Here is a 27720-nt window from a genome sequence, read left to right on the forward strand (position 1 = left end):
TGAGGAGAGAAGGTAAGGTGGAGGCAGGTACGCAGAATATTTTGCAGAGACCGTAGTTTCGTGAGGCCGGTCGCGTACCGGCAGTCTGATGCGTGTTTTCACGTGCGGCGAGCCAGCGGTCAAGGCCTTGCATCCCTTGGGGAGGGTTGGCTTGACTGGTGGGGGGAGGCAAGTGCACACGCTTTATGTCCCCCTTTACAAGCTTCCACCAAGCGGATAGTCCGTCCATGGGCGGTGCCGGCGGAGACTTTAATGCTATGTGGACGCCGAGTGCGGCATTTGTTTTAATTTGTTTGTGGTGGAGGGGACGGAGGGGTAAGAAAGAAGGAAAGGAGAGAAATCCTGGGTACTGCGTGGGGGTCCAAAGTGGTTTCACCGATCCGGACAGAGTGTGAGTCGGTGACGGGCCACTCGATGACCCCTTTTTTTTATTTTAGATAGGAAACTACCCACCCAACTTACTACTCAAAATTTAAATTTCTTCGGTGGTTCCCACCAGAATATCTCGGGGGTGGAGATCCGAGCAACGATGGAGAGAACATCTCCGGCGTTTCAAAAGCGGACAGGATCAACGTACCCGACCCTGGTTCTTCGAAGGCGATAGCTGCACGCGGTGTGCAGGGAGGGGCCTGTACTGGCGAGTTCAAACTCGCACGCGGATTCTGGCCGGAAGACTGGGCCTCCGCGCTTGCGCCAGGTCGTGGGTATTCGGCGTTGTCGGCGTTTCCAGCCTCGCTGGACTCTTCAACGGGTATAAAATGAATGTCCATTAACTCCCCGGGTGCGGGGAGGGCTACTGTTGGAGGTACTCTGAGTTTCCAGGGATAGGGCGGCGAGTTAGGGCAGTTCCTAACAATGGGACGACTGGGTCCGGCAGCTGATTCGTTCCGTCGGGTCAGGTTGACTGGCGGGAAGACGTACCTCGGTTCTTCCACGAAATGAGGTACCCGCAATGTGAGGGGCGTTCCTCGAGCTCCCTAGCTCGACGCTCGTCTACCTCACGTCGCCGCCGTTCTTCCGCACGTCTCCTATTTTCTCAACGGCTCTCAACCGTTGGCGTTCTAAGTGCTCGGCTTGTCGGGCCGCGAGGCGTCTCCCTCTCTCCTCCGGCGTGAGCGCTGCCTCCTCGGCCTGCCGCGCCCAACGAAGCCTGGTCCGGCGATTAGGGCGTGTTCCTCTGCCTTCCATTGTCATCAAAGGGGGTGTTTAAGGCACGTTCCGTACACGCGGCGGTTTCCCAAGTAGAGCACCTGGATAGCCCGATCCCGGCTGCTGTGTCGAGGTGACACTCGGCCCGCTTCTAATGCCTTTCAATAGCGGCGCGACAACCATTCGGCCGACAACGTCTCCACAGAAAGGGATTAAATCAATCGAGGGGAAAACAACCTTTCGGCCGATGTTCCATCCGATTGACGAAGGCACCGAGTTCACGGGGATGGCACTGACGGGCTAGGCCCGGCACCACAAACCCTTCTAGACACACACGGTTTCACTGGTTGGACGACGCTGCTTCACGACACTTTGGTTGATGACATTGGCACAGAAGATAATGAGGTAGAAAAAGATAATTCACTGCGACGGAAAAGAGAACATGCAAAAGAAAAGGAAACTTCCTCGAACACCCGTCAATTTCGATGGCAGGGCCGATGAGACACGACACTGCAAGGTCGACCCGCTGGTGACAACTCAGTTGTTCAGGATGGTAGAAGGAACAATTGAAAAACTGTGGATATCTTAAACTCGTTTATTGGCAAGGTGAGGAGGAAGAGCGTAGCTCTTACTCCTTAGAAATCTTAAACTCGTTTATTGGCAAGGTGAGGAGGAAGAGCGTAGCTCTTACTCCTTAGAAATTCGAACACGAACTAGTCTTACTTACTACTCCTCGACTCTCGGTGACCGCGCGGGATGGTGGCCGAGAGCAGTGGGAGCGGCAGCGGGCCCGCTGATTGGTTGCGAGATCGACAACGAAGTCGCAGCCAGCAGTGGGGTAGCGCTGCCTCGGTTCTCACGCGTTGTCACCGAAAATTCACTAATTTAAAAAATCTTTAATTGTAAATTAAAAATATTAATAATAATCTTAAAAATATAAAATTTGGTTAGTAATTTATAATTTATCGTAGCTTCATTATTCACGAAGAATAATGGAGCTACGACGAATAGAACGGCCGCTGGAGTTTTTCAGCTTTTAATTATTTATTTAATAATTTTTTTTAATAAAATTTTTACGCAAAATGACAACTCCAATGGCCCTTATACCCCACTTAAGGAATCGTTAATTTCTTACACGTTATAGTCAGACATGAAAAGAATCAATGAGCTTAAAACTTCCATAATGATCAAAAAGTCGATTATTAAGCTTATTCCTAACTTAAATAAAATAACAACCAGGTGGGGGGGGGGGGCATCTTTTGTTCCTTTTGAACAAAGTTTAAATTTTGGTATTTTTCTTTAATTCGTTGTTGAAAAATAAAGGGAGGACGGCCGCAAAGACCCATCGGGTCCAATCGTTATCCGGCGACCCCGAGTTGTAGGCTGGACAGCTTGATTTCTTTCCAGATTTTTTTTCATGTTTAATTTAATTTTTATCAAGTGCCTTTCAGCCATACAACACGAAGTGCCGGTTGAGCTCCCCGGTTTCGCCAGTGCGCTAAAGGAAAAAAAGAAGCGTGGAGAAAGGGAGAGGAAAGAGAGGAGAGGAGGCGCGCGTTGGAGAGAGTGAGTGGCACTGGCGTACGTGCTCGAAGCCTGTCGTAATGTTTTCGTGCGAAACGAAAACAAGACGGCAGGCTCATGTTTTTCTTGAAGAAGGACCTTCCGGGCTATTACGGCCACACAGCTACGCGGCAGATGTGCTGCGAATAAAGCTAATGCATTTACAAGGGAGTAGGCAAACTCGTCGTCTGAATCTCAAGAATCCTCAATTTGTCACGTAAGACCTTCACTCAGAATTTCCTCTCGGAAAATTCTAAGTGAAATCGTGTGAACAGCTTGTTGGCTCTTGAGGTTCTCATTCTGTCGTTTGACATAAAAACAATACTTTCCCGTCAGATTTTTCCAAACCCTAACAAATTATTATAAAGACTCAAAAAAGTGATTTTCCACATGAATTTCACATGGAAGACTTCAAGTCAAAACCGGCACCTATTAAAGCAAACAAAAATATATTAAAAAATTAGGGAATTTCTTTTTTCGGATTTAGAATAAAATAGGGGGGATCGTTGCCTTCTAGCATGTAAAAGAATTTTGCCATGCATTTTTGGACCACCCTAGTGTACAAGGTTTAGGAGTAAGTTGTCGAAAATTGTACCCTTTGGGAATTCACATAATCATTTGGGTAGGGGTACCTAGTTTTCGTATAAGGTGTGTTCGCCCCTGAATGAATAAGCGTCGGTCATAGTAGTACAAGGCACTTTTTTCTCTTCTGGCCTGCATCGCAGCTAGGATCGATAGTAGAACACATTACTGCAACGATGCTGTGAAGAAAAATTTCTTTCTTTTAATTTTTACATGAAAAATAGAATTTTTTCGAAAAAAAACGGCCTTTAACGAGTCTTTATACTCTCACGGATTTTTATTAGTAACAGCCTTTAGTAAGATTCCTCTTACGATAGAAGCATGCATACAATGTATAGCCTCCGATGAATACTTTGTGAATTTACCCAAATTAGCAACTTTTAATTTTCTCAGTATGAACCCGTGCTGCGCAGAATGCAATGATAGATCTAGATATGACATAAGAGTATCAGCTATACACATGCCAAATATTTTGGTTTCGCGATGGTGCCTAACTGTATGTCGTCGCTTTTATCGATATACCGGATGACTGTTGCAAGATTTGTCGGATTAAATTGTACTTTGGCACACGTTTTAAGGGATTGAAAACAAAAGTTGAGTTCGTAATGAAAAAAGAAAAAAAACGTAGACATCAAATTTTTTCGACCAAAAAAGGTCTAAAATTTTGTTGTCGGCCATTTTCCATACATGAGCCGTAGTTTATATTTTTTAACATGAAAAACAAGACTTGAAATGAAAAATGCATGAATTTTTCAGAAAAACGACATGAAGATACAACAAAATATTTAAAAAAATAAATTATGTGTATTTTGTGTTTTAACCGTTAAAAATAACATTACAAATTAAACAGTTTAATTTATGGAAAAGCGACAAAAGATATGCTCAAACTTGTAACCAAAAGGAAAACGAAATTCACATTGTGCAAAGAGCAGTACTTATTTAAACTTTTCCTTTAGAGATAATAGATGTAGAGTTCGATGAAACCGTTTTTAACAAAATTAAATGATAATGAAAAGTGCAATAATAAATTAACTCTTACCATCTGAAGCAGTTAAAGACATTAGACATGCAGTGCTTATATGATGCACATTGGCGACTTAGAAATAGGGAAGTAAAAAAAAGTTAACTTAATGTACTTACACTACCGGTCAAAAGTGTGGGTTCACCTCTTTTCTGACAATTGATTAAGTTCTCTTAATTTTAATTTATCAAAGTTAAAATTTTGGCTCCTTAACGGTATAAATTGAACCCAGGATGAAGCCTATTTGTCTATTTTTCGAGTAGATATTACAAAAATGGTGTAAATTTCTATGTTTTCTTAAATTTATAATAAATTCCATAATAATTAATATTTTTTAATTTACCTAGGCTCATAATAAAGCTATGTTCCACATTGTCACAACAGCTTATGATTGTAAAATTTAAAAAATTTCTTATTACAGTGCGAGAACTTAAGCTATTTTTCCACAGTATCATAAGAGCGTTATGACCGCAAATCTAAAAAAAATATTATGTTAGAACAAGAACTTGAAGTTGTTTTACACTAATAAGATTTTTTGATACTATTGAAAAATAGCTTTAAAATGAGCCTAGGTAAATTAAAAAATATTAATTACTACGAAAGTTATTCCAAATTTAAGAAAACATTGAAATTTACACCATTTTTGCAATATCTTCTCGAAAAATAGACAAATAGGCTTCATCGTTGATTCATTTTATACAGAACTTTGAGAGCATTTAAACCTTTAAGGAGCCAAAATTTAAGCTTTGACATAATTAAAATTAACAGAACTTAATCAATTGTCAAAAAAGAGGTAAACCCAAACTTTTAACCGGTAGTGTAATTTGAATAAGACATAAGAAAATATAGAGCTAGTATGGTTAATAAGATCCAAACTGCGAGGCCTGAATATGTAATAAACTTTATTTTCAATGAATGAAATTCTTACTTCTTCAGATTTCCAGGCTTGATTCTTTGTATACCGTGCATCGACAAGATTTGGTCTAATTCGGCTTAAAAGGATTAAGTTGTCTCTTTCAGAACTTGTTCGTGATCCACGAAAAAAGACAATCCCCTTCTTAAGCTCCCAAGGAATTTCCAAACCTGCTTTATTTAGAGAGGTTCGATGTTGGTCCCATCTTCCAAGTCCTCGTGGGTAAAGTGAAATAGCTGGTCCACCTTCCCAAAAAGCCCAAGCAGGATACGTAATATCATAATACTGTGGGGTCTAAACAAAACATTTCATTTCAGTAAAAAAATATTGAGAAAATATTGGGAAAATGGATACATGTGATTTGATACTTCTTCGTAATACCTGCACAAAAAGGCTCCCTTTCATGCTTGTAAAGTACGCCTAAAATAGCGTTTTTCATTAAAGAAGAAAACACCCACTGCGCCAAAAGGGGTGCCTCGGTGCTATCAGCACTATGTCATCTACATATGCGAGTGACCATATCCTGACTCCTCCTACCACTCCGGCCACTAGCTTACTTTCCATATCCGCGTTTAACCCTAGAACGATATCTACACGCCTCCGAGGCGTACACGTAGACAAGGATGAATGCCATACCACATTACTATTTTGAAAAAATAAACGGAAATAAAAAAATAAAATAAAAAACCATTTGTTGTCTTGAAATATTCATAATCAGGGCGCACACGCCTAGGAAGCGTGTGGATACCATTATTGTACTAAAAGTCACGATACCGTTCTAGGATTAAAATTGCGAAAAGCGTTGGGCTAAGCGGGCACCCTTGCCTTAACCCCCTATCCACCCAGAAACCCTCAGAGATACCATCAACTCCTCTCACACTATCCTTCCTCTCCTCATATACCTCCCTTACCCTCACGATCAGGCCTCTCTCAACTTCTCTCTCTTCCATTGCCTCCCACAACCTCCCCCTATACACCGAAGGGAACGCGCCTTTTAGATCGACAAAAAAAGCGTACACTTTGGCACCCTTTTTAGTTAGTTCTAAATCCACCACGCAGAACTTATTTATTAAAATGGGCAATTCTAAAAGTCAAATGCTATGTTTTTGATCATTTTTGTGATGTTTCTGGATGTATTTATGATAATAATGATGGCCACATTGTTTAGTTAGCGTGGGGATGGAATGTAGCGTATAGCATGTTTAAAGTCCAAATTTCCACACAAAGGATCTTTAATGAACAACTTGACGTGTCTAGATGTTTTGTAATTTTCTTAGCGACTATTTACGATCAAAAATAAAAATAAAACAGTTGAGAAAATAAGAATAAAACTGAATTTAGAGGTGCCTTTTTTCACTCCTCTTTTTTAGTCTTTTAAAGTTTAAAGTGAGACATTTACGAATGTGTTGTCCAAATTTTATGATTAGATACTTTTGAAAACCTTTTTTAACATTCTAGTTACTTTTACAAACATGGAAAGAGAAACTTTTTATGCACTTGTTCCAAGATGTATTATGAAGCGCACGTGCGAACAAACTGACATTCGAAAAAGTTGGTTTTAAAAGTTCAATTTTTCGCACTTACATCACAAAGTACTATTACTGTTTATGTTATACCTTGCTGAATGAAAATACAGGTAAGATTTCACCCAGATGTTTACTAGATTGAGGATAATCACGAGTGTTGATAACGAGTTCTGTGTCTGATAAATTTCCGATAACTTTAAAAATGAAATATTCCACTCCAGCACATCTGGAGGGAAACATGCACTCTTTTTCACGATATAAGCGTCCGTTTATTAACTGGTATAATATTCCCCTAAAAATAAAAAATTTAATATTAACATATTTATGACCAAACAAATGTATTTGAATCACCCATTCAGATTTCTTGTGTTCAAAGTAAAGTTAACTCCATTCTTTATGTAAATTGACCTCTATATACGATAACATAAAATTTTTAAAATAAATTTTTACTACCAAAATTTCTGTCAGAAGGACGGGCGGATAAACGCTTGGAATAATGGCCGTCATTACGTGCGAATGTATGGCCTCAAGTACGAACACAACGAAAAAGTCAAAAGAACTTAAATTCACAAGAATCTCTTTTCTTACCTTTCATTAGCATTTTTAATTAATTTCCGGCTGATCCCTTTCTTTTTAAAAATTGCTAAATCTTCTGCAATTACGCTTTTAAAACACTGACAATTGGTTCTGTTACAATCAAGGTAAGTACGCTCTGCATCTTCAATTGCCTTATAAAATTTTTCATACTTCTCATTGTAAGCTGTAAATAATATATAAAAATAAAATAATTGCTCTTGAAATATTGCCAGTGCAATTTTTTAGAATCTTAAAGTAATACAGAATTTAAGGAAGTACGAAAATCACACCTGAGGACTACATGATACTTACAAAACACTGGCGTACAAGAAGAGTGTAGTTTGAAATTACAAAAGGTCATGTATTGCTGATTTTTGTATATGCTGTAGGGTTTTAAGGTCTAATAATAAATTAAAGTTTATGAACCCGATGGGGGGGGGGGGAGCTTAGTGCAATGGTGAACAATATAAGTTTTCTCACAATATTTCCTTATCAGTACCTGAGGTTTTTGCTGAAGTAAAATCCTAGCTAAGAAATAGACGACCACTTCCCAGAAAACACATTAGGTAACTGCTCGGTAACAAAAGTGTAACATTGGCACATCTGGTTACATAGAGTGATCCATCGTGAAGTACTTTTTTCATTTTGAATTCTAGACAGATAACGCATGAATAGCGTCAAGCAGTGATCGCTCTTTCATCATGATAAGACATTTGCACAACGTCTCAAAACTCTGTGTAACAAGTTTATCTTGCGCATAGTGCAATTTACTTTTGGAATAATCAACCCACCGGACGAACCATTACAAGAATTACAAACCCAATTTTCATTATTGGCGGTCTCTTGCCATGAGAAAATGGTATCCAATACTGAGTCAAACTACAATGACTGCTTGACGTTATTTATGCGTTATCTGTACAAAATTCATATGGAAAAAATTACCTCAAAATAAAAGGTAACAATGAACTGTAACATCTGTAATATGGCGGACGAGTATGCTAAATAAATGTTTCATTGTTTTTTAAATTAGTATAACTGGGTTTTTAAAGTCGCTTATTACGATTACGAAGTCAAAAATGTGTACCTATGTAAACGTAATACATAATCTATTCACACAGAACACCAAGCATTTGAAATTATTCACTATGGGAATCACGTTTATTACAATCGCTGTCGCCTTCATGCTTGTCATTTGTACTTTTTACTGGAATTATCGCCAGTAAGTTCCACAATTGAAGGTAAAGTTAATCAATCAAACGTATAGCCGTTTTCTGTTTCTCGGTTAATTTAACACTATATTTTAATTGAGTAATCACTTCTTTTTGCACAATTTATGGAAGTAAAATAAAACGGCTTAACGGTCGTAAATATCCTTTATTATAGGTCCAGTGTGAATTTGAGAGAACGCTTCTGTTACAGACTATATAATGTGTGTGTGTGTGTGTATCGGAAGTGCGAAATAACTACAATCGTCTAGAATTCCGAAGAGAGTTTTTAATAAACTCACACATAGTTTCGAGTCACTAGTATTCTTCAGTCAGCTATAGCGTACAGTCAGAGTTTAGTTTGGGTCGATTCGACCCCACCTTTCAGTTTACATACATATTTTTACAGATCATATTTTAGGTAAGTTGATTATTTTTCGTTTTTTTCATAGTGAGAGTGCATTTTCACTCCATATTTCTTAAATTCAAAAAACATGGTCCTCTATGTAAATATTTAGATCGGCGAGAAAGAAAAATGCCTAATAAAGAAAGACCGCAAAACACTGCACTGTAGTACAAAGTGCCAACTACCACTGTACGATGAACACCTTAAAAGCCTCTGCACGGTTTGCTTGCAATTGTCAATTTGATTATATTACTGTAATTTATAAATTTATTGCTAAAAAAATAGTTTTACATCGAAAAATGTATATATTTCTATCAGATCCTCCTATATTCAGACCGAGTTTGTGAACAAGTTTATTTCAAAGACCGCGTCGGAACTGGGAATTAGACACTCGACTACCTCACCGTATCATGCGCAAGCTAATCCGGTAGAGCGGGTAAACCGAGTGCTGAGGACCATGCTATCATCTTTTGTCGAGGGTGATCATCGGAGTTGGGACAAGCAACTCCCAGATTTCCGTTTCGCGGACAACACCGCTGTATATAGCTCCACTCGGGTGTCACCAGTGCTCTTAAACTATGGTAGAGAACCTAGATTGGCAAAGTCAATGAGAAGACAGGAGGAGGGAACCGCTGATATTGTGCCCTTAGCTGTGGAAGATTGGGAGTGTAGAGTTAAACGGTTTTTAGCCCTTAGAGAATTAGTAATGCACCATTTGGAATTAGCATCTGACCGTCAGGCAAGATACTGAAACCGAAGTAGACGAGATATTCGCTACCAAGTAGGAGATATCGTCTGGCGTAGAACTCACACTTTGTCGTCCGCTGTCGATTATGTCGCGAGGAAACTATCCCCTAAATGCGCAGGACCATTTAAGGTTACGAAAGTCATCAGTCCGGTAGTTTATGAGATAAAAGATGGGTCTGGAATATTAGAGAAGGCCCACATAAAGGACCTTAAACCTTATTGGTCAATTGACCCGGGCTTAATTAATGGTAATCCTTCTCCACAGCTGAACAATCATACTCAGAAGGAGAAGTTCCCGAGATTTCGTCCGGGAACGGTCTCACAGGTTAGAAGATGGGTCATCTTAACCTGAAGTTTCGTGATCCGGAGGAGGCCCAAGGATCTGAACGCGGACCCCCTGTTCGGGATGTCGAACAACCCGGTGGACGTCGAGGATCGGTTCCCACCGTTCCCGGTAATAATCCAGGACCGTCGATATCGACCGGTGACGATGCCGGAGTTGGAGCATACAAGGACCCTCCCAAGAGAAGAAGAGTTAGGCCCCCAAAGCCCGGAAATGCAGACAATCGACTGCCCACATCAGCAGACCAGCGAGATACTAGGACTCGAGGGAGACCTCGGAGGTGAACCAGCGGAATCCCGATCATCCATCTCGTCCGCCGTCGCGGTCCAGGACGGCCACGTAAAGTCGAACGGAGCCATCCCCAAGACCCTAACCGCCACCAGGTTCGAGAGACGGAGGAGGGAGAAGAGGGTCGCCGCCCCAGTGTTCGGCTTAGATCTAGAAAATAGGGTACCTTCGGAATCCATTCGCGAACGTTTCGCGGGTTTAGTCATACCGGTATCGGCCCTAATGGGACTACCGGCTTCCGCTTATCACGCCAGAATGGCAGAATTGGAGTCGATTCGGATGTCGTCGGTCAGGCCACGGGTTAAGCCATCAGCAACGGGAGACTCATGTCCACGCCCGTTTTATAAACAAAATCGGGCTTAGAAACCGTACTCGTTCAGATCTTGTGCTTCCCCACCAGCCTTTGGTACTGCCCGAGTCTCTTCAGCAATTTATGTCCCCTCTGGGGTCCAACGAGGAAATTCCCAAATTTGCCCCGTCTGGGGAAAAGAGAAACCCTGGACGTTGATCATCCGATCATCCAGGCTCTGGCCGATGCCATCCTGAAGCGACTCTAATCGTTGTACAGTTATTTTGTAAGCTTTTTTCCGTGAATTACTTTAAGCGTACAGTTCGCCTGAATTAGTAGTCCGAGATCTCACTGCAAAATTCGACAAGTATAATGTTGATGCAAAAATAAATTTTTTTAAACTGTATTGTTATTAATTGACCACTGCTGTAAACAGCTGCCATACTGATTTTAGTGCAAAGTTCAAAAAATAATTCCAAACCAGCAATTACTTATGGATTTATTTTCAAATTTGCAAACATATTGTTAAAGAACAATTTTTTTGAAGAACTTAGTCACTGCTTCAATATAACAATGAATTACCATAGTATAACCCGTGCGGTTTTCATGGCTCCGTTGGTGTAAAAAAGTTGTTGCTCGCTTTAAAAAATTTCGCGCGGCACATCAAGACGACACGATCGTTTTCGACTAGATTCGGATGGACATTTTCGTGGCAATTGCTCAGACTTAGTACTTGGATAAGTATTCTGTAGATTTTCAGTTTCCTTTTTTCAAGGAACTAAATAGAAGGCCAGGTAAATTGGATGACCCTCGTTTACAAGCTCTATTCCTTACTCAAACAAAAATGCTAAGGATTTGCTGTTGAATTTAAGAAAAAACAAACTGAACCAAATAAATTGATTAATTTTCAACTAAAAAATACATTCTAAGCGAAAGAGCTTAACTTTTCATCACAAAGTTCAATTTTCTATTTAAAAAATGTTATAATTGACATTTTAATAGCAATAGCTTTTTCATTTTATACTAAAAACATATTTTAAGAAAAAGAGACGAATCGTCAACAAAATAGTTGAATTTTTAACCAAAAACGATTTTTCCATCAAACAAGGGAAAAAATGTCAACCCAATTGCTGAATTCTTGAGAGAAGAATCCGATTTTTCTACAAAACAGTTGCCCTTCTAACCTAAAAATAACAATTTTGAACCAATAAAATAAATTTTTAACGAAGCATTAGGTCTCATTAAATAACAAACTTGCATTTTTCTTGCATTGTTATTGAAATACGTACCGTCGTAAGATGTGCATTCTCTTTGCTTTAAATGTCGCTAGTTGAGTGATTATTTGACAGGCAAAACGTCCTTCTTCTAGGTCTTTTCGATTACCTATACATGAAGACGAAATAATTAATTTTTAAATTTTGATATAAAAATTAATTATATACCAAATATTAGTTTTTGATTCAAATAATTTAAAAATAATTATATAATACCAGAAAAATTGATCAGCAACCTGGGTCGGAGCAGTGCTGCGGAACAGACGTGTTTTGTTTACTTGAATAACACGAGCATTCTGGATCAATCTAAAAACTGTCTATCCCTTCCTAACATTACTCCTTTCCATACTGAGTGAGTCACGTCTACCTCAAAAGGGAAATGGCTCAATGGTGTAATAATAATAACAATAATAATAATAATTTCCGAGGATCGTCGGGGCGCCCCTGCAGCCACAGCTGGGGGCCACAGCATGTAGGACGGTGGCTATGGTGAGCTGCAAGATGGTGAGGCAGATCTCACTAATCAAACATCTAGCCAGCAAGAACATCTATGACAAACGGTAAGCAATGGAACATCCACTGTGACTGCTGAAGATGTTTTGGCTAGCGTTAGCTATTTCCAGCCAATCATCTCGACAGAAATACCGTGGGAGAACATCAATTGGGATACCACAATGAAAAAGGAATCGGTGGGTCCTATTATGAAAGTGCGAAGTTTGAAACGAAACTGGAAAAAGGATACACTTTAAGAACGAAATTTGCAGCAAAAGTATCCAAATATACAAAAAGTCGCACTAAGAGATCTTATCGCTGAAGTGAAGGACATCAGGACTAATCTACACGTTACAGAACACCGAGCAATGAAGATTAAACAACAGGTTTATTTGGCGTGCAAAAAAGACGGCAATGAACATCAGTTAGAGGAAGCCGCGTCAAACGGTCAAGCAGGAGCAATTAAAGTTCTTCCTCAACCTACTGATGATCCAACACCACCACATCCTCCAGTGGTGGATAGCCTTACACAACCAGAGGAAGAAGCAGAGGAAGAAGCAGAGGTACAGCAACCAGAAATGCGATGAAAATGGACATACCATATGAACATAGATGTTACGCGCCTTTATTTTTAGCAGAGAAATCTGGGCGAAGTGTGAGGAGAGAACATCATAGACTCTTCTTACTTAAATGCCCAGAGCTAGCCACAAAAATAAATGAGCAGAATATGACAGATCAAAAACGCTCAATATATGTAAACAAGACTGCTTTCGGCTGTTGAAATAACTGCTATCAAAATGTAAGTGGAACGGCAGCTTCCTGTTGATCAACTCGCCTTGGAAGATGTGGAAAACGGAGACTTGATTGATGCTGAAGGCATAGGTTCTAGGGAAAATTAACATCTTGTAACGGGTCCATTAGAACCACATCCGGATATTAATAACGATGATGTGGTTTGGGAAATCCCAGAAAAACTACAGCACCTTGAAAGGAATTCTGATCATGTTTTCCTAAAGTTCATATATGTAGAACCAACACTAAGACATTCTGTAGCCAAAATGAACATCACAAATGATCTGGGTGCAATAATAGCATATCCCGACACCAAGGTTTTACCTACGTATTTGAACGTAGCTTAAACTGCGTTAGAGGTGCAAACTCTTGTATAATGTGCAGCTGTGGCAACCGCTAGAACGTTGGGCCGGAAAACTAGGCCTGAAAATGCGAATTTTGTCCCAGCAAGGGATCGAGTCATGGAAGATCAGGTTATATATGGATGTCAGGAAGGTAAGGTGCCAATTGAGTCGATTAACTCAATATAAAAAGGAAATAGAACCATAAAGCTGATAAACCATGTTACTAAAACCATCCACCCTAGACACATCAAGACATTAACATCAGCAATATTGGATGAGATTATAGACTCCCAACGAGAGAGACTTGATGTTCTTATAACAAGACTGCATCGGTACAAGAAAAGTAGTGCACGATGGCAACAAAATCGAAACCTGCAGACAGATGAAAGAAGGTTCTATCGTGAACTGAGAGTAAAGTCAAATAACCAGTAAGACACAGAAGTCCCTCAATTGGAAGACATGACTATCTACTGGTCGGGTGTTTGGGGAAAAATAAACAGATGCAATTTGGACACTGCGTGGTTCAAACAGGAGGAAGGAAGAGCACGCAACAGTCCTGAAATGTAACTGACAAACATCACAGCTTTAGATGTTTCAGCGGTCTTGAAAAGGGGAAGTAATTGGAAAGCTCCAGGTCCGGACATGGAGCACAACTTCTGGTACAAGTACCTGACGAATATGCATCTTGAGTTGGCAAGGTGTTTTCAGAAGATCATTGAACACCCAGTTCCGATGCCAGGTTTTACGCTCCAGGGTACTACTTATATGTTACCAAAAAAACCAGACGCTCAAAATCCATTTGGCTTTCGACCGATAGCCTGTCTTCCAACAATTTATAAATGTCTTACAGCTATCACTGCAGATAAGGTATATTCTCATTCCGACTAGAATTCCATTCTTTCAGAAAAACAAAAAGGATGTTGTAAAAACTCACGAGGCTGTAAAGATCTAGTCATTATAGATGCTGTTGCCATGACTCAAGCTCGTAAGCATCAAAAGAACTTACACAGGGCATACGTTGACTACAAGCAAAGGTTTCCTTCCGTTCCGCATGACTGTTTGCTTGAAGTCTTAAAACTTTACAAAACCTGCTCACGCATTATTCACTTTCTGAGCCATGCGATGAGGCTCTGGGGGACAAGAATCAAGTATTTTGATCATAAACAACCAAGGATAACTAGATAAATACGCTTTACGACTGGTACATTTTGAGGAGACTCCTTCAGCGCACTATGGTTCTGTTTAGCGTTGAATACATTGAGCAAAACACTTAACAGCATGTCTCTTTGGTTCAGAATTCATGAAAATAAGGATGATCATCAAGTGACCCATCTTCTTTACATGGATGACCTGTAGCTGTACGTTGGTTTATCCCAGAAACTGCAGCAAGTGATCGATATCACAAAGCAGTTTTCCAATTATATCCACATGGAGATCGGGCTCGATAAATATAGAACAGTGTATTTAATAAGAGGGGAATTAGGGACCAGAGAGAGAAAGAACGAGTTCGAAAATGACATCGAGGCAATGGTTGCAGGAAAATCATATTAATATCTGGGTATTCTTGAGTCTAAGGGTATTCAGCATACGACAGTTAAGACAAGCCTAACGACTACCTTTACTGCGAGACTCAAGATTGATTATGAAGAGTTTCCTCAACTCGGCAAACAAAATAAGGGTTCGCGTAGAAATGACGAAGCACCGAATGCATCACATAAATTCAGCCATTGAAAAGGTAGTTCTACCACGACATTTAGGAGGTAGGGGCATTGTAGATGCAAAAAACTGTGTGAGTCACAAGTTATACAGTTGCGAGACTATTTTAACAGCAAACTAAATGTTGCGCTTTACAGTAGCATCTGTAAAGCGGCTCTTCACTATACGCCCTTAAATTTGTCCTCAGATGGGACCTTGAATATCAGGGCAGAAACCATAAAGGAATTAGAAATACAATGGAGGCAGAAAGCCGTCAATGGCGTGCACCCCAAAACGTCGGATCAAAATGAAGTGGATAGTGAAGCATCCAATATTTGGCTAAGGAAGGGTGTTCTGTATCCAGAGACGGAAGGATTCATCGTTGCGATACAGGACAGGTTGTTAGCACCAGGAATGATCGCAAACTCGTGTTAAATCAAGACGTGGTTGACCGGTGCCGATTATGTAGAGATACCAACGAATCCATCGAGCACATTAATTATGGCTGTCGCGTAATGGCTCAGAGAGAATATACGCAGGGAGATAATGATGTAGCGGGGATTATACATCAACAACTTGCCCTAAACCTAGGACTATTCAAAGAATGGATGCCTTTCTGTAGATACATTCCTATGCCCGTTTTAGAAAGCGAAGATTACATCTTATATTGGGATGTTACTATCCAAACGGATCATTACATCTGCGCCAATCGACCTAACATCGTGATAAGAGAAAAAAAGGTAGCAGAGTCTACATCATCGACAGTGCTTGCCCGCTTGACCGAAATTTGCAGTCAACCTATATAACCAAGATCCAGAAGTATAGCGAGTTAAAGTATGAAGTAAAGACCATATGGTGGAATGTACACGCAAGATGCACTGAACATCTTAAACATTTAGGAGTCAGTAGGGTATTGCCAGCAGCTCAGAAGGCATTTTTTTTAAACACCTATCGCATTGCAAGAAACTTTCTTGACCATCAGGAAGTGAGCGACTAAAAACCCGTGGAGTGTCAGATGGTAGCTTTAAGAAAGCATCCAGAGGTGACTGTTGTCACTACCAACGCTCTTGGCAGCTAGTAATTGTATACCTACAGCATCATCGCAGGAGGTTTCAAGCATCGTATTAAATTAGTTGAATTAACTTATAACATTCTAATCTCATCAGTCACTTGAACTAGCCCGTGGCTATGATGTATAACCGGGTTTACCCGAATAAAAGTTAAAAAAAATAGAACTTACCAACAATTTTCAAAACAAGGACATATCGTTTGTCAATAATTTCTTCCCCAGCACAATTGATCTTCGTTGTTTTCACTTTAAAATATTGTGACTTTAATTCCGCTTGTTTTCTTTTTGATTTTCAATTCTTTAAAGAAAACTTTCTTACACATTTCAAATAACAATCTCTTGTACATTAGTATTCTCTGGTTGTATTCCCGCAAACATTTTCTCGACATTTACCTGGGAATTCATAATTAAGAAGGATCGTCCGACTCAGAACAGCGATATTCAAAGACTAAAGAAGGGAAAGAAAAGTTCGAACTCTGACGAAGTATGTTCTTTAAACTAGGCGGCTATAGGACCCTTTTCTACAGCCTAATTGGTATCTTTTAGCAAATCACTTTTATTGGCCCAAAAATTATCTAAATTTAAAACGCATACACCAATTAAATGATTTGCCTCGATGGAAACTGGATGTTGAGTTTTTCACGGATACCGAAATAGAGCTAGAACTTTTAGAATAAAAAATCAAGTCATCACGCAAAGTTAGCCTACTTTTTGAACTTCCCTTGTGAACTTGGGAAACAATATAAAAATATTTTACAGATATCAAATTACTCGTCATCGAAAATCAAACTCTCCCTTAGGGAGAGAATCCCTGAGGGTTCCTAGATGGATAGGGGGTAGAGGCAAGGGCGCCCGCTTCGCTAGCAAAGAGTGAAGAGGCTTTACAGGAGATGATGAAAAGGTTGAAAAGATATTTGGAAAAAAGTGGATTAGAGTTAAATGCGGACAAGTCGAAGGTTATGGTGTTCAGGAAAGGAGGTAGGGGAGATAAAGAAGAGGGGTGGAAGTGGAAGGCAAAAGTGTTACAGGAGGTGAAAGAGTGTGTGTTCCTGGGCTTCCTATTTCGGAGGAATGGGGGAGTCGATGCTCATATAAAAGAGTGTGAGAAGGGCAAATGTGGTGATGAGGCAAGTTTAAATATAAGAAGAAATTTTTGGCAGAGGGGGGAAGTAAACTGGTTACGGAGTGTTGGTGAGAGAACGAGAACAGACGTAGGGGTGGGAAGATGGAGGTGGAATGGGAAAGGCATTTTGGAACGAATGGCAGAAGGAGAGGAGAGAATAAGAGAGTCAAGGTTTAATGGGAACTATGTGTGGATTATACCAAGGAAAAGAGCGCAATATTTGTGTGACAAAGGAGAGCAAGGAAGTCAGGAAGTTTTAACGAGTATGAGATGCGGGTGCATGGAGGATTTTATTAGGTTCTGGTTTTCTAGAGAGAAGAGAATGTATGAATTGTGCGGGAAGGGGAAGGCAAAAGTTGAGCACTAACAATTAATTGACACAAATTTTGCTAGAAACTATTATGGAACTAGGGAATCTGAAGACAAAATTGTAAACGCGGAAGGAACCAAATTGTTAAACTTTTGTGAAGAAATGGGGCTAATTATCATGAAGGAGAGGATTGGCAATGTCCGTAAAGGAAAGTGGACGCATCTCGGGGAGGACGAGGGTTCGGTTATCGACTACATGATTGAGTCTGATAGAATCGGAGATTCGGATATAATAGATATCGAGGTGATAATGAGAATGAAATCAGACCATTTTCCGGTGACCTTCAAGATAGGCTGGGAAGGGGGAACTGGGGGAAGGTGGTAGAAAGAATACCAGAAGGAAAAGAGGACAGAGAGGAGAACATAAATAGAAGGGCATTAAGTACCTTATAGATTAGTGTAAGATGACAGCAAGAGCAATGAATATAGGGAGAAAATCGAAGAAATTGGAAACGAAACAATAACGGCAAACGAAGGGGAGTTGGAAGATAGGAGGGACCGACTAATAGAGAACATAAAAAAGGAGCAGAAAGGTGTGGCTTGTCTAGAAAGCAGAAGACGAAAAGAACAGGAGAAGGATATATTGGAAATTAACGGAAATAAGACCAAGGTCATAATATTCAGGAAAGGGTGAAGAAGGGCACAAAGGGGGAGATGGGAAGTTGCACAAAACATACAGAGAAAATAGCGGGGAAAGCTAGAATTGCCGCAAATGCAGCATGAAGTGTTCTAAAGAGAGCAAGAATGAATAGGTTGAGCGAAAGATTGTATATGATGGACACACGTTGGTGAAAGCAGGAGGAATATACGGGGTAGAAATTTGGGGCTGGGTCAGAAGACAGTCAATAGAGAAAATGCATGGTAGGTTTGTTAAAATGACAATGGGAGTTGATACATCAACTCCAGGCTACATCTGGAGAATGGAGGCAGGAAGACAGAGTTTAAGGATCGAGGCTCGGGCGCGAGCAGGGAAATACCTTATAAGAATATGCAAAATGGAAAATGAGAGATGGCCAAAAATCTGCTAGGAGGAGAGTTGACGGGAATAAAGAACAAATCTCCTTCAAATTGGGGCAAAACATTTAAGAAAGCTTGCCGGAATGTATGGGACGGAGTGAAAGCCGAGTTTCTGTGGGAAGAGGAGGGCCGAGAAGAGGAGGTCAAAAAGAACTTAGAGAAAGGAATTGAGAAGACTCTCGCACAGAAAATACAGGGGGATTGATGGAGAATAGACAGGTCGTTTTATTGTAGCGGGTATAAAAGTTGGAAATTGCAATTGGAAAGGGAGGAATACTGGAAAGATGAAAATATAAGTGAAAGGGATAAAGAACAGTGGGCACGATTAAGATGTGAGAATGTGGAGAAAACGGAAAATAAAGGACAGGAGAACACAATATGCACGCTATGCAAACAAGAGGAGGACCGCATTTTCCATGTATGAAAATGTGAAGGAGCTAGTGAGGTAGTAGACAAAAAATGTGTGGAAGGGATGAAAGATTAGTTAGATGGAAAGTAGGGGAGGGATTTTGAAGAATTATTACTTAAAACATTAAGTGGAAAACCGAAACTCGTCCTCTGCGAGTATGCTAGGTGTTTTGAAAAAGGAGAAAGGGAGAAAGAAAGCGCAAGTGATTTGTAAAATATCAGCGTTATAGCTTTCTAGTTCTTTTCAAGTTTCTTTGTATAGTAAATTTAAGTTCTTTATATACGAGAGTTTTAAAATGTAAAAATATTAAAAATTACGCGACTTATGATTTTTTAAGTAAAAAACTGACCTTTTCCGTTGTTTTATTTTCAAAATTATTTTCACTATTTTAATTGAAATAAATAGCTACAAAACCGATTTGACTTTCAAAAACATACCCTATGTTACACTAAATCATTTTTATGTGCAAAAATATTAGATACCGGCTGCGTAAAACTCATTTGAACACGTTGGGGTTATAATTACCCAAAATGCCCCTCACGTATATTGGTACCAACAGTGCCAGTTAAGAAATAATTTCGGATTGAAAGTTATTCTACTCTTTGATTGTCCCCAGAATTCGGCCTCTGAAGGTAAGATACATTGCAAATCTCGAAGGGACAATTGGAGACAAGCTGTGGCATTCGAGACAGCGAGAATCCATATGAAGGGAGCGGCACGTGATTCATACGAGGCTCGCATTGCCACCACTGTTGATTGGCCGAGTTTCCAAATGACTTCCAGGGCTAAGATCTTTGTTCAGGAGTAGATTCTTTTATGAACAGACGAAAGTCGATAAATTATTGGATCTGACTCAATGCGTGCAAGCTCTAAATGAGACGCCGACTGCATATTTTGATCGTAAGTATCGTCTGTGCCAAAACATGGAAATCAATGACAGTGAGACGCGAAAGCATATATACAAGGGTTTTCAATCGCATAACCTTAGTGATTATATCCGAGCCAATTTTTGTTTATAACATGGATTGTCTTCTACGCTCAATTGACGAGTACGTGAAAGGCGCCTAAGAAAGGCGGGAGCTTTTTAGGCACCCTAGTGAAAATGCTTAATAGGTTATCAATAGAAACTGTTTAAAAACAAATAGGATGCAGATGGCTTTGTATGTGGTCGTTTGTGGTTCTTAAGAGCCTTTTTATTTAATTTTGGTTTTTAAAGGCATGTACTCGGCACTTAACGATAACTGGGACTAAAATTAACCTGCAAAAATGTTCTAATAGGCTCTATTATACACTGATATGGTTTTACAACAAGACTAGGTATATTACGAAGTACAAAATGCTTCTCTATGTGGTACTATCAGGCTTTTCATGGTGAAGTGGAATTCAATTAATCGAACTAATATTCGTTAATTAAATTAATCATTAAATAAATCAGGTCTTCTCTGAGAGTTTTTATTGGGAATTTTAAAGGCAAAATAAACCAAATAATTCAATATCTAAAAATGCCGCTTAAGTCATTAATAACTTATACATATTTTCAATTATTGATTACTGAATGGGTTTTTACACAGTATAAAAAGTATTTTTTACCTACGGTTATTGAAATGTTTATAAATTGCACTGCTATTTATTTTTTATCCGTTTTAGATACTTTTCGAACGGTTTAAATCTATAAAAAAGTGATTATTATATTTTGAATTGTTTGGAAAAGTTATTCTAAATTTAAAACTGACGTAACTAAAACGTATAATAGAATAATTTGATACATTGAAGGCTGTTGATTCTATGAAAGTTTTCGTACAGCATAATATTTTTCGTTTATCATTGAGGTTGTTAAAGCATTTTTGTACTTTATTTTCTTGATTATTTTCTATTTTTGGATCGTTTTTAAACGTTTTCATTATTTAAGGACCAAAAGTATTGAGCCCATTCTGAAATAAGTGAAATTCGATTCTTCGTTTCACATATTATAAAATATTTGTTTAAGAAATGTTATTTCGCATTGAAAACTGAGTAAAAAAGTATTATAAAATAATTAAATAAATTAAAAACTGCGCGTTTTATGGAGGCTTTTGTATGCAGAAAATCGCATTTTTCACCAATGTTATTAAAGAATTTTTGGACTTGGCATTACTTAATTGTTTATTACCTTTGGATAGATTATACATTTTTTAAATATTTGAAGAAAAAAATGCCAATACATTTTTTGAATAAGTAAAATTTAATTTTTTATTCTTTTAAATAATTTTTTTTATCAAAGTCCCTCGAAAATTTCCAAATTTCCTCAGAACGACATATTAATCATGACCAAAATTTTGTAACCAAGATCCACGCGCATCGATAACAAAATGAGTTAGAGTGCGTTGTATAATACAAGTTTAGGTAGTATAGGTAGGATTCGAATCCTCAGTGAGTGCGATTTGTCAAAGCCTTTAAGCGTGCCATAAATCTGTAAGTACCGCATTGGCGAATGGTGTAATAAACACTATAAAAAATGAATGTTATATAACAATAAGTTAAGCAATAATTTTTTTTTCTTTGAGCAATCGGACCAAATACAAAAAACCTTAGAACCTAATAAGATACAATTAGAAAGTTCACAATTACCTAATAGAAACTACATAGAACCAGGAACAAGACCCACCTTCGAAAGTAATAGGACCTGATAGAAACCACATCCTATTAGGTCCTCTTTGGATTTTCATAGACATTTTTATAATGCAACCACATCAGATCCTAATAAGAGCCAATTAGAAAGTTGAAAATTAACAAATACGAACCGCACAAAAACCAAATTCAAATCCGATCATGTTCAACATACGTTCCACTTAGAAACCAATAGTTAATAGGTAAGGGTGCCGAATACAGACACATTGACTCCTAATAAGATCCAATTCGAAAGTTCAGAATTACCTAATAGAACACCAGATAGTACCAGGAACGAAATCCACTTTCCAAAGTAATAGGACCCGATAGAAGCCACATCCTATTTGATTTCTATTTGAATTCTATTAGGCATTTTTACAATGGCAGCGAAGTCAACAAATATCAAGAGCGGCACCACGATTAAGTGCTTCAACTGCAGCAAATCTAGCCATATTAGTAAGTCGTGTAGTGAACCGACAACAAAGGTAAGATGTTTTAGTTGTGATAAAACCGGACATAAGTCTAATAAATGTGATGAATTACCTGTCTGTCACGCCTGAATGGACCGAATTCGTGGATCATACACTTCTCACCAACGAGCAACCTTTGAAGTTCCTTTTAATGTTATTGGGCCTCCCACCCTATCGGAACCTCGACCAGGATGTCCAGGTGTCGCCTAGTAGGAATGATAACTCTACTTCAACATGAGACACTAAAAAGAGGGGTATAAAAATTCACTTATTTATTAACACCAAGAGAACAAAATCAAGTTATATTTACTTTCTCTATTTGTCTGACGCCTTTCTGACAAACCCCTGACAATCTAGCGAGACGTGGAGAGAGGATCGATCTTGGGAACCCACGCACTGTGTGAGAAAACTCATCGGAGACACCGGCGTCTTATGCCCCGATCTCCTCTTTTATGGGTAATTCCTTTGCCAGGTCGTTTAGAGAGATTGTTTCGACACAACTTATCAATGCAGGCCTTTGAGCCGAACGTCTCTCCAAAAGTCGAGCAAAGCGGGTGTCTCCGCCGATTCCACACTACTTTTCTTACACACACGCGACAAATTTTCGGATAATCGCGAACCGGAGTCGAGGCGGGAATGGCACTTAAAATTGGTAAAAGAACGTCCACTTACTTTGGAGCCACTTAGCCGCTGTTTCCCAGTCTTTTCCGTCCATAGTTCGAACTCTATTTCCTGACTTTTCGGAGACTTTTTCCAGGGACGATTCTCGGATTTAACCGTATCCCGGTTCTCAAGCCGACTCTGGCGTTTTCTTGCTCGCTCCCCTCATCTTTCTGCTGTTTTAAACTACCATCTAACTAATCTATAGTCGCATTAGTTAGAATCGACTTGAGAATATTCAGTTTGACACGCGCGCGTGACTTTAGCCTTACCTGGTTCTGGCTTCGGCAAGACCCCGGGAAGTCTTCCTCCCTTTTCCCTTTTCCCGCATCGGGTCTACTCAATCCATTCACAGTGAGGAGGGGTCCCTGTTGTTTCGGGTAATGATACACAAAATAACAAAATAACAATGAAAAAGGAAAATGGGAAAACCCTTGGGACCACACCAGCCAGGCCCCAAACTCGGGTAAACCCGATCTGTGTTACCTGTGCCTTTTATCATTTCCGGGACTCATTTCCTTAACCTGGACCCCCAAATCCTCTCGTTACCCCTTTTTGGGCTAAGGATGTCACCTGTTGTTTACACATGACCCTTTCTCCTACTTTTTAATTTAATCATTCTTTGCCTCTATTCCTCATGGTCTGGTGGGGGGGGGGGGGGGGGGGGGGGGGGGGAGATTCAGTTGGTTCTTCGACCCTTCAGCGCAGGCTATTGTACGGTTTTGGTTCCCTACCCAAATTCGAATATCCGGGTTAACACCCGTGGTGGTGTGCGCGGCCGTATTATAGGCGAACCGAAAATTTTTAATGTATACTTCCCACTGTCGATGGTGTTGGGCCACAAATGCTGAGATCATTGTTTTGAGGACTCAATTGACTCGCTCCACAGGGTCCGTCTGCGGATGATATACCGGAGTAAACAAGTTTCAGATTCCGTATGTATCGATCAACCCCTGAAACGCTTGGTTAACGTACTCTGTTCCGTTATCCGACACAGGAACTTCCGGTGAACCCCATCGGTTCAATATGTTATCCTCAAAAGCCTTGATAATGGTCTCGGCGTTCGCGCGTTTCATGGGCGCTAATTCTACTCACTTGGTATAAACATCTTCGAATACCACTAGATATTCAAAGCCTAAAGCTGTAATTGGCCAGGGGCCCATTGAGTCAGTGGCCACTAGCGTCCAATGCTGTTGGACCACCCTACGGTCCATTTGGGCCGCTGCAGGCTTTTGGTCAGCCTTGATTCGCTTCCATGTCTCGCACGCTCGCACCCATAAAGAAATATCCCGATACATGCCTGGCCAGTAGTACTGGACCGACGCTCTTTGGTACGTTTTGTCTATTCCCATATGCGCGGCTTGTGGAGCATTGTGTACCTTGCCGAAAACCTCCTGCCTTCTCTCCGTTGGTACTACCAACTTCCGAGCCACTAGTTTTTCGATAACCGAATCAATCAACGGATTCGGACAATATTGATAAAGCATTTCATCCACTATCTTGCACCCATGGTATTTTCTTGGGGTCTCTTCCACCTCGCGCAGTCGCTTACGATACCACTCGTCGTCCATTGGCTCCATGGCAGCTATAGGGATTACTACTTCCTCCGCGTACATCCGAGAAAAGGCATCAGGCAAGTGGTGCAAAGCTCCTTTCCGGTATACGACCTCAAAATCATATTCGAAGAAGTCAAGTGCCCATCGCACCGATCGGCCTGATGGATTATGAATGTTCTGTAACCATCGTAACGAAATGTGGTCGGTCATCACTGTAAAGTGGAAGCCCTCGAGATAGTGCCGGAATTTCCTAAGCAACCAGATCACGGTTCAACGCTCATTTTCCGTGACTGAATACTTCCTTTCGGCGTGCGACATTGTCCTACTCGCGAAGGTTATCATCCTCTCAACGCCGTCTTGCGTCTGCATTAAGATTGCTCCCAGACAAAAATCGCTCGCGTCATTCTGGACCACAAGGGTCTTCAAAATCTGGGTAAGTCAAAATCGGTGCTGTCGCAATTTGTTCCTTAAGCTTAGCGAACGCGCTTTCCTGCTCGGTACCCCATTCCCTTGATACGTTCGTTCTAAGCAGTTTGTTTAGTGGTTCCGCGTCAGTCGTAAAATCGGGTATGAAACGGTAGTACCACGATGCCATGCCCAAGAAACGCCTCAGTTGCTTAATTGTTCTAGAGGCTGGATACGAGAAAAGGGGCTCAAATTTGTCCGGATCAACCTGCAAACACTTCTGATTAACTCGGAACCCTAGATAACGCACGGCCAGTCTTCCGAATTCACACTTCTTTGGGTTAATTGTGAGTCCGGCACTTTGCAAGCGGTCTATGACCGCTTGCAATATGACTATGTCATCGAGATACGCATAGACGTTAGGTTCCATGTCTGGCCATAAAAGGGAGTCTAACAGTCGCTGGAAAGTCGCAGGGGCCCCTGAGAGTCCAAAGGGCATCCTTACAAACTGAAAGAGCGCTATTCCAGGGACTGTGAACGCTGTGTACTCCCTACTATCTTCGTCCATCGGAATCTGGTGGTACCCCCAATTTAAATCTAGGGTCATTATGTACTTCGTAGCGCGAAGTTGCTCAAGGAAAATATCCATCTTGGGCAAGGGGTACGCAACTTTCTTGACGACCTTGTTGAGCCTACGGTAGTCCACGCAAAACCTATATGTCCTATCTGCCTTTTGGGCCATGACTGCCGGACTGGACCATCCGCTCCTCGATTGCTCAACTATGCCGTCTATGCCATGAGTAATTCGGTCGGTGGCCGAAAGTACCTCAGGAGGGGGCCTAAAAATCCTGGTAACTAACATATCCAGTTCTTGTCACTCCTCAGCTGTAATTTCTCTGAAGTCGCAACACTGGTCTAATGTTGTCGGATTTTCATCCCTCCTTTTCACTTCCAACTCTGTACCTTCCTCGGAATAGTGGGGGACTGATTCCGTGTAGTCCGACATATACCAAGTTCGTTTGCTCCCATCGTGTACGATCTCGAATCTATGGATGAAGTTCATATTCAAGGATACTTGTTCTCTCATGCATGCGACAATATGCAGTCATAACTGCCTGATTCGGTGCCGCGTGCAGGGTCGCTTGATACTTCTCTGCGATGACCAAACCAATATCTCCCATGACGTTTCGGGATGCATCGCCATCGATTAAAGCAAGGAGCTTAGGGGTATTACCAATTCGGACAGTCGTAAAGAATCGCAAGGTAAGTTCTCTGTCCTCCCTAAGAGGCTCCTTAAATTCTAATCGTAGTAGTAAAGAAGAGCTTTTATCTGATGGTGTTAGGGAAGGCTCATTCGACTTGAGCAGGGACAGCATCGCCTGATTCTCTGGCCAGGGGTTTGATTTGTCTCTAATTCTCGTTCTTGTATTAAGAACGATGGTATCCTCGATTTTTACCGTGCGCGTTACCGGGGTCTGGTTCACCGAAGTCGACGGAGATTCTAAGGGAGTGGGGTTCGTATTCGGGGGTATCCACACTACTGCCGGCTCCGCTATCTCCAGCCTGTTCTCTTCCGGGAGGCATCGATCGTCCTGAGGGGTCAAATCTGGACTGAAGGAAGAAGTGTTGACCCTTACGCCACAGCGGCGACAATAATTGCGCCTCCGATTTTTCGAACGATAAATTTGGAAGTGACCCTTTTGTCGACAGTTCTAACATTCGAGCTCAGAGTCATCTCGCTGTTTTTTCAAAGTTGATGACTCCGAGCTCCCTTTTGGGAATGGCTCCGACTTCCCCTCAGACGACTTTGTCGAATTTCTTCGGTTCCGAGGGCCCCCTATCGTTACGTCTATTGGACTCCCTGGATTTAGACATACCCGTGGACTCCTCTCTATTCAAGTTCGGACCTGATCCACGCTTTTCGTTACTAATGGCTGCGATAAGCGTTTCAATCAGGTCGGCTAAATGCGACGAGCTCTGTGAGACTTTACTATCAACTGCAGACGGGGCGATAGTGGCCACAGAAATGCCCTTTTTAGCCAGGGTCCCATTCTCTTTGCACGCGTATTCAGGAATCAAGGACTTTTCTGGGGGTAGTGGAGCCAGATCCTTATCTAACGTGGATGCTACGCGTTCATATTCCGCCGGTAGGACCACCAGGCCGTTATAGTCAGTAAATTCGTAACGCCTAATGGCCCTCCTAAAATCGGATCTAAGATTCGCGTGAACCCTATTCGTTTGGATTTCAACATACATTGCCCTTGTCGAGAGCTGATATAGGCCATAGATGCAGGTCAGGTAGTCCGCCACCGGTTCATCTTGGCCTTGCCTGCGTGAGACGATCTGTTCTTCAAGCCTTTCTTGGTCGAAAGTATCCCCGAAGCGGGCCTGAAAATGCCGCTTGCACTGATCCCACGTCTTCCAACTTAATCTGTTCTGACGGAACCAGTGCCACGCAACGTCCTTTGAATGGAAGGGCATAGCACTAGCAACTTCTCGTCTCTGAGGAAAGAGGCGGCTGTGCGCTCTGCGACCCTCCACAAGAAGTTTTCCACGCTCGATCCCTTTTGTCCGTTAAAACTGACCTTCCACCCTTCTACGATTCTTGTCACGTAAAGCCTTCCCCTTCAAATGTATACAAACCTCTACGTCCAAGCGGTTCTTGCTGCGCATAGCCCCCATATACCGGTCTCTCATCCCATTCGTAGGAGTACCTGTTCTGCATCTCCCGACTCTGCTCCCTATTCTATTACCATGGCTCCCGATATGGCTCATGTTAGCCCTGTCCGCC

At 40.9% G+C, this 27720-nt stretch overlaps 1 protein-coding gene across 1 annotated transcript in view; it reads right to left on the reverse strand.

Moving 5' to 3' along the window:
- Positions 1-27720, reverse strand: part of LOC117168110 (O-glucosyltransferase rumi homolog) — a 165346-nt gene that overhangs the window by 110159 nt on the left and 27467 nt on the right. Inside the window, exons 2-4 of the mRNA XM_033353506.1 lie at positions 7343-7514; positions 6845-7046; positions 5244-5522 (exon numbers count right to left, since the gene is read on the reverse strand). Of these exons, the coding sequence (XP_033209397.1) occupies positions 5244-5522; positions 6845-7046; positions 7343-7514 (653 nt within the window). The remainder of the gene's footprint in view (positions 1-5243; positions 5523-6844; positions 7047-7342; positions 7515-27720) is intronic.

The sequence above is a fragment of the Belonocnema kinseyi genome, chromosome 2 (assembly GCF_010883055.1).
Source record: "Belonocnema kinseyi isolate 2016_QV_RU_SX_M_011 chromosome 2, B_treatae_v1, whole genome shotgun sequence".
Taxonomy (NCBI): Eukaryota; Metazoa; Arthropoda; class Insecta; order Hymenoptera; family Cynipidae; genus Belonocnema; species Belonocnema kinseyi.